General features: G+C 40.4%; 1 protein-coding gene across 2 annotated transcripts in view; it reads right to left on the reverse strand.

Moving 5' to 3' along the window:
• Nucleotides 1–8191: 8191 nt before the first annotated feature.
• Nucleotides 8192–16557, reverse strand: part of efna5b (ephrin-A5b) — a 113878-nt gene continuing 105512 nt past the window's right edge. The window contains exons 3-5 of one of the 2 annotated variants that reach the window (XM_050050924.1): nucleotides 16190–16255; nucleotides 15719–15799; nucleotides 8192–12745 (exon numbers count right to left, since the gene is read on the reverse strand). In XM_050050924.1, the coding sequence (XP_049906881.1) occupies nucleotides 12618–12745; nucleotides 15719–15799; nucleotides 16190–16255 (275 nt within the window). In that variant the 3' untranslated portion in view covers nucleotides 8192–12617. The remainder of the gene's footprint in view (nucleotides 12746–15718; nucleotides 15800–16189; nucleotides 16256–16557) is intronic. The other variant, XM_050050925.1, reaches the window with a different exon arrangement.

A 16557-nucleotide genomic window follows, 5' to 3' on the forward strand; every position in this document is an offset into this window, starting at 1 on the left:
CTGAATCCACCATAGAAAAGTTTAAATAGGCTATTAATTAAAGGCAGTAATGTATATTTTATCTTAAGAATATAAGAAGGGATAAAACTGCAGTGACAGTCTGAATGGCATCATGCTTAGTGTAAGAAACTGTGTGTTTGTACAACAGCAGGAGCAAAAATATACAAATAATTTTGTCAAATGATATCTAAGACCAGATGGTTGATGCAAATCAAAGAATACAGCAGGGCCAGTTCATCCATGACATGTAAAAATGTAAGTAAGGCTGGTAAATATTCTTTATTCTAATTTACCAATTACCAGTTATTCAAGTTTTATGAGTTAAAGCTACTTTTATGAAAATTATTTTTGTCATATTTGCTCAAACTGTCACTATATTCTGAGGCAGATGATCCGTCTCTCCTCCTCTTTCTACTGCTTCTAATAACATCTCCCTAGAATCTACTGCGGCACACTGAAAACAACCAATCAGAGCAGAGGAGTCTCTAACGCAGCTGCCAATCATGTCAATCACTTGTCAAACTGTCAAACTAGGCAGCGCTGATTAAATATAAATCAAGATTCTGTTAATGCATGGCCTGTTTCTCTCCTCAAATGTTTCCAGAAACATAATTTTAGTGTACTGTTTAGCTGTAAAATTAGATTTTTCAGCTGTGTTTTCTTTGGGCTCTAACTGTTTTCAACATGGCGACCAGGTCACAAACTGTGTTCCTGAAAGCATTTGATGCGAAAATAGGCAATGCAGCAACAGAATCTTGATTTATATTTAATCAGCGCTGCCTAGTTTGACAGTTTGACTGCAGTTTATTGAGTGATTGACATGATTGACAGCTGCGTGAGAGACTTCTCGGTTCTGATTGGTTGTTTTTGTTCATGTACGGCAATGCCATTACAGTAGAAGCTCTACAAGACGTAGAGTAGGCAGAGGAAGATTATTTTTGTCACCGATTATCTGTCATATGTACTGCAGTGTGAATGTAGAGACAGTTTCAGAAAGTATGACAAAAGTTATTTTTTATAAAAGTTTCCAATGACGGCTTTAAAGGAGTGAAAGAGCTTGATTCTAAAATGGCTGAAGGTCATCCGTTAGTTATAAAACTTAATGAGTTTGTAGGTTTTTATGCCATAAAATGTAGGAATATTGCTTCAGCTGCAGACCAAAATATTCTGTATTTCCAAACAGGCAATTATAATGTGTTAGTGTCAGCTTTCTTTTTGTTGTCTTGATGTCTTGTTACAGACTGAACCTTCAATATTTATTTCTGGATTAATGAAAAGATTGAACACCAACTTGAGCTGTCTGCTAATCTAATCCCGCCATTCTGCATTCTTATTTGAAATACAATACGATGCCATCAAGCACAGGAGTGATTATCCACCTGAAGACACATTCGCAGCAGCGACGGCTTCCGAGAAATTGCGAAAGAGTGACGTGAAATATTGTCAGAGGAGGAAAGTCTTGAATTAAGAATCAGATTAAAGTTATGGCGAGCCTCATGAATAATGCAGCCGACGTTTATTTCCCAGGAAGTCAACTGTAAGACACAGTCCTCTGGCCAAGTCCCCCTGCTCTCAGTGCTCGCTCTACATTTCATCCACACCAGTAATGATGGATGACATTTTAAAGTAAACTAATTAAGCCAGAAAAAGAAAATGAATTGTGACGATATTTCATCGCATCAACATCATAATGGCGGGAGTGTCAGACTATTTCTTGCCATCAAAAAATTAAAAGCATAAATCAAAGGTTATGGAGGAAAAAAAAAAATAAGACTGGGTTTGAAAGTTACTGTTTAAACAGGATGACAAAATCATTAGAATCTAATTTATGACCCCAGGGCAAAGACTTTCCCATGATCTACTGTTGGCATGTCAGTGTAATATCCCTGTCATCGCTTTTGCCTCATTCATTCAATGGGCACTGGCAGGAAATACTTTCATTTCAATGGCACACTTACTCTGAGTGGAACGAGCTGCTCAGAAGATGACCAAGGCTCTCTCCCCCCTGGCAAAGCTGGCAAACTGGTGTGCTGAAACTCCACAGCAGAGCGCCACAAATATAACTCATCCACTCTGTGAGGGAGGAAGCAGATAGACGTGCAGGATACAATTCTGACTCTGGTATCTGATTTTGGCTTTGCAAAATCATCCGCGATAATTAGATTCTGTTACTGTAAAAAATAAACTGGACTCAGTGCCGTTTTTATGAGTCCACACCCTTGAAGTTTATTTAACAATGCTTTGAAACGCCAGAACTAACTGATTACCAGCTTCATCAGCAGAAAAAACAACTCTCTGATCAACACTTTAAAGAAATGTTATTGAAAATCACCCCTTCCTGACAGTGGAAAATGTGCCGTGTAAATTTCATTGCAACCTTGTGACACTTGACAGACTAATTTTATTGCATCCAGTTTTGTGTGTTGGCTTGTTACAAAGCAAACAAGCCACCCACTGTTCGTGCTCCAACCAGAGTTGTGTTGGTTTCGCGGTGAAACTTTTGGGTCACATCTTCCTGTGAAATTAGCTGTCACTTCAAATGAGGAAATCTTCGTATCTGCATGTGTGAATACTTACTGTAACACATCAGACGTGGTGTGAAACACTGTGTGAAAACCTGCTGTTTTCATAGCTCCTCATAGCATCTGACTGCCTACGCACAGCACTGAAAACAATCCATTCTACTGTAGCTCTCATCTCACTGGGATGTTTTTTTTTTTCGCTTTTAGTGAAAATCTGAAAATGAGACTACTGTACACTATCAGACACATAAGCTCGAGTCATAAAGCATACAGACACGGGATCCTCGGTCTCAGGCGTCACCTTCCACCATCACCTCGTTCAATCTCTGTCTCATTTCCCTTGAAGTTGATATTTTGTAGTGGCGTCACATCTTCCCGTAATCCTCCTCTGGATTGGCTGCAGCCCCTCATCTCTCAGGCCTGAAGGTCAACATGTGAGAGGCATCAGTAAAAGAAAATGACCTGCGTAAAACACGTTGCAGTAACCTCCACCCGAGCTGAGGGTAACCTACCCTGGATTTATAGAAAGACAGGCGGAGAGAGGAGCCTCTGTCATTTAAGGCTGATCATTGATTAAAAAACGCTTGTACAAATAAAAAGCTTTGAAACCTACTGCAGAACATTTTCCTTCAAGGTCCAGTGTGTAGGATTCAGCGGGATATATTAGCAGAAACCGAATATAGTATGTTTTCTTTAATGTAGAACAACCTGAAAATAAGAACTGTTGTGCTTTCATTACCTTAGGAAGAGCTTCTTATATCTACATAGGGAGCGCGTCCTTGTCCAGGAACATCACCGTGTTGCACTGCCATGTTTCTACTGTAGCTCAGAATGGACAAACCAGTCACTGACTCTAGATAGGGCTGATTACACTTTCGCATCTGCCATCGTAGTTTAACAACCCCTCTGCGATGTGAGCGTTCAAAAAACAGATTTTTTTTTTGCGTGCATCTACTTTATTCAGTGTTTTTACAGCAGAGTATCTGCGGATAATTCAGCTCCTGTTTATAACATCCTAAACATCTGGATTTGAGGTTATCAGAGGAAAAAAGTAAGCACACATTAGCATGTGCTAGGCTAGCGGCCCATCTCTGACGAATTGAACAGCGCAGGAGACATACTGATTTGATATATCAAACTGCTTTGTTCTGGGTTTTTATGGGTTTTAATCGCGGATCCGTTTGTTTTGTAGAGTAGGAGACCTCTGGTGATAATTTTACTCCTGGTAAGAACCTCCCAAACGTCTCGTTCAGAAAAAAAGGTGGGCACATATGAAGATATCAGGGAAAAAAGGTGGGCGTACATTAGCAAGTGCTGGGCTAGCGGCCCGTCTCTAATGAGCCAATCAGCGTCAGAGAAGAAACTGATTTGACACGTGAAACTGCGTTATTCAACGTTTTTACCGGTTTAAATTAGAGATGCACCGATTTATGGCTCAACATCAGTATTGGTCGATATTCGCCTTGTTGACTGCCATCAGCCTATCAGCAAGTAAGATGCTATTCACCACAGGTAGTACCTGATGTTTTCTGTTGCGTCACGTCAGTTTTGCGCATGCTTCAAAGTAGGGCTTTAGACAAAGGCCACAAATTTAGATTAATGAGCAGGTACGAGGAGAATACAAAGAATGTTTGGCAAATGGGCTCTGTGATCTAACTGTTGTGTTAGGAGATGGCTAGTAGCAGTCGGCAGCCCGTCGTCCGAGGGACAATAGAAAACGTGTTTGGGATGGACAGAGATCTTCCCTGGGACACCTTCAGGATAAACACACTAGTGTCACATCAGAGGACACACTGTTGTTTCCCTGATAATGCTACATTGTGAACGACAAACCTGTGTTAAAATCAGCAGGAGAGCTGGTTAACTAAGCAGCCAATGACCACAACCAACAGCTCACAGAGGCTGTAATACTTACATTATGATGTGTTCAAACTCTGTTCAGCTAAAATGAGTACTGGGTGAAGGTAAATCAAAATGTTTTCACGATGTGTTTAATGTATTCTTGTAAAATTTGTCGAGGTTTTCACAGCAATATGAAATAGATTTTAGAGAGGGAATTGTGATGTTTTACAAATAGTCACAAGGCTTTTGAAGCAGTTTTTTTAAAGGATGTTTTTCATGTGAAAGGTTATATTTAAGTTTGTTTCATATTTTTATATAATTGAATTTGTGCTTATTCAAAGGTAGTGTTTTAATTACTTTAAAACAGTTCAGTTATTTTTTTATAGTGTAGATTTCTTTTTTTTTTTCCTGGCACAAACGGGGAATAAATAACAACAAAAGCAAAATAAACAACAATATAAAAACATATCGGTATAGCTGTTGGCCAAATAGTTATTTTAAGCACCAGTATTGGCCCGGAATTTCAAAATCGGTGCATCCTTAGTTTAAATCCCTAGGTCTGTTTGGTTTGGAGAGAAAGAGACCTCTGCAGATAATTCAGCTCCCTGTTGAACAATGCTGCTGAAGGAATTCTAACCGGGAGAAGTTTAAGCTGGTTGCATTCTGCTTTATCACCACTAGATGCCTCTAAGTCGCCCTAAATCTTACACACTGGACCTTTAATGTCTTTGCAACAAATGTGTTTCACCTTCGTGTGTCCAGGTTGTTGTGTTCTAGTATCTAGCGCCTGAGACCTTTCGAGGGTTGAGACAGTTTATTATTTGGTGGTAATCCTGCAGCTCATCTACACATTTTGCGAGATCTGTGATTTCCTGTTTTCTCTGAGGTTCTGATTCTGCAAATACAATGAAAGTAACTAAAACATTCAGGTTTGATGGGTATTGATCAGACACAGTGGAAGTGGAAAGATACATCGCGTCTGCCTTGACAGAGACAACATGTTTCAAATAAATATGTTCTGTGCTGATAAATCTGCAGTAAAGCAATGTGCTGATGGCTTTGTTCAAAAATCTCTTTTTTCCTCCTCCAGCCAGCATTTTCTATTTTATTTTTACTTCCCCTCTCTCTATAATTATTTCAATTTTTCTTTCTGAACTTGTTCTTGAAACATGTCAGAGCTGTCATAAATCATAAATCCTGACCTTGAATTCAGTTCCAACTTTCTAACCCAGTAACACTGTGACATTCCACAGTGTGACTGAGACTATGAAAATGTATTCAGCTTATCAGTTATTTCTGGCACAAGCAGCCGCCCCCCAACTCCCTCTCAATAAATATGGGGTTGACTAAGTTGATATGCCTCGGAGGCATTTTAAATATTCCCCCAAAAATATCTATTCATAAAGCGGGGCAACATAATTGGGTGATTTATGACCTTTTCACACCACTGGAGCGATTAACTGAAGACATCATTCAGAGCTGTCAATCAAACTGATTGTTCACATGGAAACGAAACACCAATAAGGCAGCCAGCTGACTTGAGAATGATGCCTTCAAAAGGCTTTCACTGAAGTGGCCTCTTCAAGACTGTCAGTAACGCTGTTATTGTGTTGGGAAAAAACTTCTTCTGTCGGAGGGCTACACCAGCAGAAAGAAAACTGGAATCAAAAGCGCAGGTAAATGTGTGTGCATTCATGTCGCCATCTCAAAGGTGACAGGGTTTCAGCTGAGCAGCATCTCATCCCGGTGCCCTCCTCTCACTCACTCCTGGTCACAGACCTTGACTATGTTCATAGCTTAATAGTTCATCTGGGACACATCTTCACATAAAGCTATCATTACCTCAGATTTAATGATCAGGCACAGTGATTTGTCTTTATTGGTCTTCATAGACACACACACCTGCATCTCCAGAGCCTTCCTTTGGTAATAACACCAGGAAGAACAACTTGACACTAATTGGCTCATCATGTCAAGTGTGTTCATGCATAAAGAAATTCTTCTTCGGATGCTTCAGAAAAAGGACCAGCTTTGGAAAATGCTGAGATTGGAGAGGATTGCATCCTGGATCAGATTCCATGACTTTTGCTGCAACATGAAGCAATTTCTGTCTAATCTTCGCTGTAACCCAGTGCTGCTGAAAAAGCCTACTGGCACATACTGGCACGATAATTTTCCTTTATGAATCCAACTTTTCTTTATTTTATTTATCAAATTCTCTCTCTACCTCCCATGACAAGTAGTGTTTGTATTCTGTAAAATCAAATTCCGCTGATCTTCATAACATCCCTACAATTGGCTTATCAGGAGCCCCCCCCCCCCTTTGGTCCTCAGGGCTTGCTGGCTCTCAGTCTAATTACCAGAGATAATGGAGGGTGAAGCTAAATGGCGCTGATGGGGTCCAGCAGAAGGTTATTAGGTGTCCTCATTAGTGCCCGACTGAAGTGAAAGGAGGTTTAAGGTCTTATTCTGATCCTGATGGATGGTGTTCCTCTCAGTCTGTCTTTAGAGGGTGTGATTCCACAGCGTGGACAGCCAGGCAGGGGCACGGATCGGGAGATACATAAAGAGGGGAAAATGTGTGTGTGTGTGTGTGTGTGTGTGTGTGTGTGTGTGTGTGTAGTGATGGTGCATTCAATTTGGCACATGATGAGACATGATTCTGCCTGAGTGAGAGGTGTATTTTATTTTAGGTACAGTGGCAATGTTTAATGCAGCATCCATACCTAATGTGTTGACAAATTCGACAGGGCTTCTGATTTCATGACTAACACCATGATCACAGTACACGTCAGTTGTCCTTTCATTCCTCTGGAAATGGTTTAACCTCTTCTACTCCACCCCTTCCTACCATAGACCCATTTTTGTCTTTTTCTGGGAGGGGGGACAGGGGATCTTTAGAAGGAGATAGCAGGTCAACAGTATATGCTACATAGAAGTGGTATACCTCATCTGAAAGCTGGAAATCCGAGGGCTAATTTGAGATGCAGCTCAGCATTCTGTGTCAATATCTGCTAGTTATAAATCTGCCATAATCATTATGTTTTGGTTAGGCGCCTATTCAGACTTGTTTAGAATGTATAGGTGCTTAGAACATTACGATGGAAGTAGTAGTAGCATTTTTGGTTTGACACCATTTGTTGCACAGATTTGGTCTCAGATCTAAGCTTTTTTACCACTTAAAAATTGATAATAATGGTGGAAAATCTCTCCAAAATACCACATTGAGACATCAAGACCTTGAGGAACACCATAGAAAAATTTATGCTGTCATTCAGTATGAAAAACTTGTGACATTTGGAGATTTATGCGATGATATATTTGTTTGGAGATTTCATTAAATCCACAAGGGTCTTAGCTTTCCTGTCATATCCAATTTATGCAATTCCAAGACTGTTTAGGGACCCCAGTAGGCAGAAATATTCAAATACAATAGGTGAAAATAACCCCTTTGTACTTGGGAAAAGCTGCATGGGTTTTGCCCAAAACTGCATGGGATTAGCATGAAGTGAGCATGTCTGCAAAGAGGAGACCCATTTTCAATCAGATATCCTGAGGTAAGAGATCAAGGGACCCCAGTGAAAACGTCCATGCCAGTTTTCCCTCACCAACAGCTTGCCTAACTTTGGAGCATTATTTACCCTGTTCCTGACAGGTTAGCATGACATGTTTGTTACCAGTGAATCCTTGGGGCTTCTAATTTCATACGATACCAGTATTTTCTAGTTTTAAAGCAGTACAGTCTGTGAAAGACAGTAAAGTTGGCCGGCGTCCTTGCAAAGTGGAAGAGGTTACAGAGGAGAAAAGAGTAGCACAATGATCCAAAGCAATGTATTTCCATTTTATTGTATTACTCATAGTTGCTCAGACACGTGTATATACAAATACAGATAATTTTTTGTCAAATTTTTTTGTTGTTGTTTATATACTGTAAAAGAGCAGGTTGGAAATATTCCCCACTGATGGCAAAGTGGGAGCAGGGGTTCAAAGGTGAGGGAAGAAGGACAGCAGGTGGTGTGGTGGAGGTTATACAAGCACAAGAAGAATGGGACAGGACAGGTGCACAAAATGAACAAGTGGCCCATCAGCAAGAGATGAGCCGGAGAAAAGAGAGGCTTTGCCCTGTACGCACAGAACCTGGATCGATGATAGGCTTTACCCCGCAAACAATCCAGTTCAGGATTTCGGTGGAAGGGGGTGCACTAATCCTTGAACTGTGCCCAGGACCAACGTCTACCGTAGGGAGAAGCGATTCAGGGTTGTTAAAAAGGGAGAGAAAGTGAAGGGCCCTGTTGTAGTCTCTTCGACGCCAGCAGCCGTTCCGTGTAAAAGCACAATGGCAGAAAGCTTCTTGTACACAGACAGGGCTGCCAGGGCAGAGGCTGAAGGGCTAAGGCATGGGAAACACTCTTCGTTGCCAAAGAGGGTTGCCGCTTCCCATTCACTGCGGCAACAGCAAATGAGACACGCACACACACAAACTCAAAGGTCTCACACATTTTTTTTCCACACTGAAAAACGTCCACACACTGATGTATACACTCCCAAAAACGCCTCCTCTTGGGAGAGCAGAAAGAGGATGAATAGTCAGAAGAGACAGACTGCAACTACATGGGATGAATTCAGTAGATGGGTACAGAAAGAGTCATTCTTAGGAGGAAAAAAAAAAAAAAGTTGCTTTTGAACTACAAAATGACCGACCCCCACTGTAACTTCACAACAATGGTTTGTGTTATGTACATTTGTCATCTGTCACTACACAGCTTTAATGACATCACTCGAATGGGGATGCAAAAAACACACAACATGAAAGTGATCTGAAAATCTAACACGTCTTAAAGGAAAAGAAAATAAGAGCAAAAGAAAAACTTTCTTTTTAAAACTTTTTTCGATATTTTTTTTCGTTTGTTTTTACATGTCATCAAGTTCATGCGCATGCCACATAATGAAACTGGCAAGATCCTTCCATTAAAAAGCAAACAGTCCACTCATGGCAGATCTTTGAGCTGACCAACATGCTTTCAAACACTGAAGGCAAAAAAGTACAAATAAGCCGTCCGTTAAGTCCCAAGTGTTTCTTTCCAAGGCAGGATCCTTATGAAGAGATGTGAAGGTTGGTGACTGGTTGAAACATGTAACAGGTGAGCCACTCGTTTGGCTAATGTTCAGCCTTCTGTACACTGGTGTACAGCTCCCACAGGTTTCCCCTTCATATTAGCTCAAAGTTTCATTAGGCATTGAGGATCAAAGCACACAATGCATTGTTTGAGGACAGTACACACTCCGCAAAACCCAGAGATAATACCGTATTCATTTTTTAGAAAAGACATAAGAACCAAATTAATACTTTAATATCAAACACTATTTACATCAAGAAGTTTTCCTAATAATAATAGTCATAATCATCATCATCATAACAATAATAATAATTATACAGTTTTAACAATGATCTAATTTTTTTCTTTTGTCCTCCAGAAAGGTACAAAACAGATACTAACCTAACACTACTTGTTTTATGGTTGACTACCTCAGGATACACAGTATCCAGTTTATAAGTTGATCCTCATTTCCCAGGTTAAGGTGTGTACAGAATAAACCATGGTAATAATAGCAATAATGACAAATAGTAGTATTGGTAATTATAAGAGAGTACAATTGAAGCTGGTTTTTGATAAAAGTCTAGTGTTAATCTGCTGACAGGCGTCCATTTTGAATCTTATGCGGTGCTCATTCCCTGTGGTGTTCTCCTGAAAATTAGTACCTCATTAAATGGCCTCATCTCCTATTACCCCCCATAGCTGAGCTGCTATTCCGCTGTAATAGCATTGTTACCGTAGCGCAAAAGAACAAATGGCAAAAGGCAAAGGCAGTCTTTCTGGGGAAAAGAAAAAACACAGGAAAAAAGGCAGCCATAAAAACAAAAAAAAGAAAGCAAAAACAAAACAGTGCACGCCTTTTTGAGACAGAATGATACTGAACAATAGGTTTGTCATTGAATCAGGTGTTGCTTTCAGTAGTGTTGCATGGATTGTTAGTTGTTTTGTCTTGTTTTGTTTAGTTAGGCACTCTAGTCACACTACCTTCGGTTACCTCCCATGTCTTTCTATCTCTCGCTGTGTGTGCGTCCTCTCCCTTTAATTCTCTGCATCTCCTTCACTAACCAATTCACTCAAACTGCAAGGTCATTGGTGCTTTAAACTCCCCCACGGTGGAAATCTACACCCCCCTCCCGAGACCCCCCAAGCCTTCCACCATCTATTTTTAATACCAGGAATAACTCCCCTTGCCACAACATGGGGTCCACATGCCTGTCATTTTGAACCTCATTAAAGAGTCACTTAAACCTGTAACACTAGGAGCTGAAGGTGGACACGCAATTACTCCTGTGCTCCTTTTCTTGCTCTATTTCTCTCTTTGTAGATATCTCTCCAAAAACCAATTGGCGTCCGATTTCTCATACAAAGACTCAGCTCCTAAAAGGAAGGAGTTAATTTCTCTATCTGTCCATATTTCTTTGAAAGCAAAAGAAACAAGTCCCCTCCATTTGAAGAAAAGGACATAATAGCTTCCATTATGCTAACTCACCATGTGCATCTGTGGGAGCTGAAGGACGCTGAATATCATTATAACACAGTGGATTCCTTTTCATTTAAGTGCTAACATAAACCTGGCAAGACTAAATAGAGCTGTGCATTGCCTTGAATCAAATGGATGGTTTCTTTATTCACACTATGTGTTCTCAACTAATTGGAGCGATGCATCAGTCCTGTAAACGCCGCACTAACTGCGGCAGTAAACTGAGTGTGATAACCAGCTAACTAATATTTGATGAGTGAAAGCTGCAGTTTAAGTGACATCAAGAGAAGGAACGGTATTGCAAATTGAAGTGTCTGTTCAAACACTTTCCCGTGACATCTGTTATTGTTCTATCTAAGTGGATTTCAGACGGCACAAAAATACCAAGTCTACAGTGTCTGTACTGTTGAAGACAATGTTTGGAGACGCCATTTGCAAAGTAAAAAATTATAGTCTCCAATGTAACTGTGAGTCATTTTTTAAACAATCACTTTAACAGTCGATATCAGAGGGAAAAAAAAAAGCTGTGGATGCAAATGTTTATAGGAGTGTTAATATTGACTAATACTCAAATGGAACAGGGAGAACAATCGTGGCCCTGCTCAGTAAACATTGCATAAAATGACTGTGACTGTTGCCGTGAAATTGTGTGATCAACTCTCAAAAGATATCGATCCTTGATCTTAATAGCAGTCTACAAAGTGTCTGGTGAGAAAGTTTCAATTTAGCCGTTCTGAGAGTCACGCTGAACCAAATGTGTTGTTTTATTGAGCAGAGCTGGCAATGCTCTACACAGAGGAGGGCAAAAGAAAGTCTCCTCGTGGTTTCCACAGGTTTCACTAGCTCTACCTCTAAGCTGCTTATTCACCTATGCACACACTTTGTATTCAAGAGAAAATTGGGCGCTATCTATGACAGTCTGAAGGTCAGCGGGCTAAGGTGCATGCCATGTACAGATATCTCAGTGCTGTGGTTTTCCAGTCTGACCTCTTTTCCTGCATCTTTCAGCTTTGTACTTCAATGGAGGTGCAAAATCTGCTTCTTGCTGTATGACCCCGCAGAACTTCAAAGTATTTCCTGAAAGGCTTTTTTGAGAGGTCTCGGGAGAACTATTTATTTGTGTATGTACAGTTTTTTCTAAGGCCTAGAATCTTCACTTTCCTACTGTGTACTGCCGCTACTGTATACAACTCTAAAACCCTATTACTATCGACTGTTAGTGTAGTGTATTGCATTTGACTCTCTAAGCATGTATCTGTGTGTATGTGCTGCGTATGTATGTATGTATATATGTGTGTGTGTGTGTGTGTGTGTGTGTGTGTGTGTGTGTGTGTGTAAACATCAGTGCTGCAATGACATAAACATGATGTAAAGGGATGTCAAAAGTCACCGGAAAATAAGAATCACTAAGTGTCAAAAAACGGGATTTGGCATCTTAGTTGAAGGTTTGAGAGGGGGAACTGTCTCTCCCACTTCCAACATCAACTTTTTTCACTCACAGACGGAGAAAGACCACTTAAATATATTTCTGAAAAAAATAGAGGGTTCCTTGAGAAGCCTGCGCTGATGCCCAATTCAAGCAAACACGCTCCACCCAAATCCCACCCCCTTCCCTGCAGCCTCGGGCAGATTCAGGCCACGCTAGGTGTAAAATGCCCTCCGGGACAGAGGGAGGCGCTATAAAGTGATGAGTGCTGATAGGCAAACCAGCAACAAAGCCAGGAGTGGACATGTTTTCTGCAGGTGCGGCGCAGCATTCGTTTCGTCACTTCGGGAAGGCTCAGCCGGTTCGTGGCTGGTATCGTCTGAGGGATAAGAAATAGAAAAAAGGTGAATTGTTATTTGTGGTACGAACTGCTCTTTTGCAACAGTGCATCAAATACAAAAAGACAACATTGTGAAATTAATGGATTGTTATTTGTTAAAGTTATACTGTGGTGTACAAAGCTATATATATACAGTATATCACTAACAGTGCATTACTGAGATGTTTGGGCTCATGTGCATTAAGCTCATGAAGTTGTAAAAGCGAAGTTGCCATATGAACTTGGGTTGCTGTGTCGCACTTCTTGTCAGAGTCATTTTAATTCAACTCTCATGTGAGCTGCCTGTCGTGTCTGGCAGTGGCATCAGTATCTGTGAGCAGCCATGTGCCCTCTGCACCATGGAGAAAGTAGCTGAACCATGCACAGCAAAGGACAGATAGACAGAACAGAGGACCGGGCAGTTACATAACTGTTCAAGTGTGTGTGTGTGTGTGTGTGTGTGTGTGTGAGTGAGAGAGAGAGCGAGAGATAGGGGATGGAGGGACATGGCAACAGTAGATGAGGGATGAATGTTTTAATATCTGTCCTTTGGAGAGAGATGGGTGCGGGGATGATGTTTTTTAAAGGCCAACCGGGAAGTTCACATTGCCCTGGTTCCCTTGTCAAAATCTCAGTGGGATTTTTACATTGGATTTTGGATTACTGCAGAAAATAAGCTCTGTGGCACACAATAATTCATGATACATATACTAGGAATGTCCTGATACGATCTAAAAGATCAGTATTGGGGCCAATTGAGGCATTTTTAACTAATCGGTATTTGGCTATATCAAGGTATATTAAGCCCGATCCTATCCTTTGTTTTGCATCAGCTGTCAAGCAGGTGCTTTTACTGAGGTTTCATGCACAACAATGTAGAGTGCAGCCGTCGTTACCTGTCCAACTCTCTGTCTTTGTTAAACTTCACGCATCACCAATCATGAGATGCCACATGCCATAGACGACAGCAAAATGCAGTATAAGACTGTTCATTTATATTATTTACCCAAGTTATAAGCACTTCATGTTTGGTCAGTGGGAGAGTCTCTGTGTTTTACTGTCGTGTCTGGTGCGTGGTGTTTTACTGCACTGCCCTGAGGAAAGACAGGCAGCAATCTGTCACACGCACCACACTACTGCAAGTGCAACAAAAGCTCCACAAGCAAAAAAAAAAAAAAAAAGAGTAGCCTAATTTGTTCATGTAATCAGCCCAAAAAATGCACAGAAGACAAAAATAAACACTAAATAAAATACAGTTAGTTCAGGTAACACATGCTGCACTGAAGCAACACATGAGAATACTCTTTAAAAGCGACAGAAAAATTCCTTCAAAATGGCGACAAGGCAAAAAAAAAATTAAAGAGAGGGCTTGTAATTTTATACAAATTAATAATAATAATAAAAAGTACAACAAGGAACAGTTTGGAGTTTTTTTCCTTAATATTTTGCAAAGCTTTTCAATTATCATGTATATACATTGGATTGATTTTAATAACTTCAAGTGAGCACTGTGCAGCTAGGAAAATAAAGGTTTTGGATCGGGATTAGGTATTGGCAGATACTCAGGATTATATGACTCGGATCAGGATCGGTGGCAAAGAAACTTGATAGGAACATCCCTACTATGACATGTTTTGTTTGTTTTGAAGTGTAAATTAGGTTGCCAGAAAGTTAAAAGCTAATGTTAGGCTATTAAAAAACTACAACTCGGTCACATGACGTAAGCATCACCACGACAACAAGGCGTGATCGTGTTCTGGAGGCTCATTTAGCCACTTGTTAGCTACCGCCTTTTTTCAAAATTCCCAAGTGGGATATGTGCTGATGTTTTTTATGTTGTAGAGCAAAACGTGAAAATCTCTTTAAGCTTGTGTTAACCACAGACCTTAGTTCAAGCAAACAAAAAACCCATTGACTTCGGAACAAGGGAACAGGAAGTGTAAAAATGCTAACTCATTTCCGGGTTATGAGCATGCACGGTGAGAGGCAGCCATCAAAGATGCAGGCAGTTTAGCAAGACAGGCAAATCGGCGGATAGAAAATCGAGTAGCAGGAGAGGCAGATGGGCATCACAAATGTGCTGGGATCTGGCCTTATGTATGTGTATGTGTGTGTGCGTGTGTGTGTATCCCATTTAGATGGCACTCTGTGATAAATTCAGATCTTCACAGTGGTTAAAATAGATTTCATTTTCACATTAATAACATCCGTAAACATCTGTTTTAAATGTTCTACATTTGACAGGTTGCTATATTTATAGTCCCAGTGGGGTGGTCTTTGTGTTGTTTCAGATCTGAGGGTGAGCTGTTGCTGGGAATGAGACATCAGCATGTGGGTGATGTGGAGTGTTTCAGTTCAGTGACTGGGTTAGACTCATGTATGAAGACATAAAAAAATGCTGTGCATTGTGAGCACAGAAAATAATCAATGCTGCAGAGCTACAGAGCCAAACAGCAAGTCAGTGAGGAGTGAAACAGAAAATTAAAAATTGCCAAATGTATCGCTGCTTCGTAAATGCATGTGTGTATGTATACTTATTGTTTTATTCACACTGGTCAGATTAATTAGAGCACTCGAGTCTAATGATATGGAGCACAGCATGCATTTGAGAGTGCTTGTTGAATTAGTGAAAAGGTTTGAAAACAGTGTGAGAATGTGAAACATGCACATCTATGATCACACGCACTGACACATAAATGTGATATATGTAATTGATTATATACACTACATATGCAGCGTATATACAAACATACAGCAACATAGCCCATCAGTATAACATGCAAGCAACAGTAGCATGACGAACATCTGGACAGGAATCAGGGTAAGAGGTGCATCAGGCGGGGATGTAGAAGGACAAATTTGCTTCCAGTCAAACAGCATTAGGGAAGGAAACACGCACAGAACAGGAGACACATGTACAGATGTATGGAGGTCATACTGAAGAGAATCAAAAAAGCAGGAAGCCATACTAACCTCGTGGTTCTAATGTATTGTCTACTTTGTCGTTTACGTCAAAAACGCGGTCATGTACGCCTATAGTTTTCACACAGCTGTCTATAACAGAAAATAGGGAGAATGACAGATCATTAGACGTTTATGCCAAATAGGTTAGTGACACCTGAACCCACCCCACCCCCTCACAGCCCTGAAATTAAACATCCCAAGCAACAAAGCTCATGGCAACATTCAGATGAGGTATGAAGTGACCTGGATTTCATTTGATGTGATCATCTATCATCCTTTTCATGTTATGTTCTCAAAAAAAAAACTTTCTTAGCAAGTTTTGTGATAAATGAAAGGGGTATGTTGGACAGTGAGCAACAAGGTAATTGAGGAGGAAGTGAGGTAACCAGAGAAGCAGACATAAACTGTTTTGATTTTCAATCCAAATGTGTACTTCAACAAGCTCTATTACAAAGCCTTGTGCTGCATGCAAACACTTACTTGATGGTCGGACGAAAACTTTGAGCTTCAGGCATGTTTTCCTGCCGTTCTCAGCGATGGTGGAGGCTGCAAAGATACAAAAGACAGGTGAGAAGGTGTTAATATAACACTGCATGTAGTGTCACACGTGCACTTGACAAGTTTCAGACTGCATTTTCTCTTAATACAACACATCTGCATGAATAGATTTTTAATAATGAATATATTTCCCACCCTGCAGATAACAGTTAAAACTGAGGTAGTTTATTGAGAAAAAAACACAGTTAATGTCGACTCTTAAGTGGATTTTGTAGGGTTAGTCATGGTTCTTGTGAAATTATAGCCAGAAAGTATTTACAGATGTGCTAGGGAAATGTCTCAGGGGAAAG

This window comes from Epinephelus moara, chromosome 8 (assembly GCF_006386435.1).
Source record: "Epinephelus moara isolate mb chromosome 8, YSFRI_EMoa_1.0, whole genome shotgun sequence".
Lineage (NCBI taxonomy): Eukaryota > Metazoa > Chordata > Actinopteri > Perciformes > Serranidae > Epinephelus > Epinephelus moara.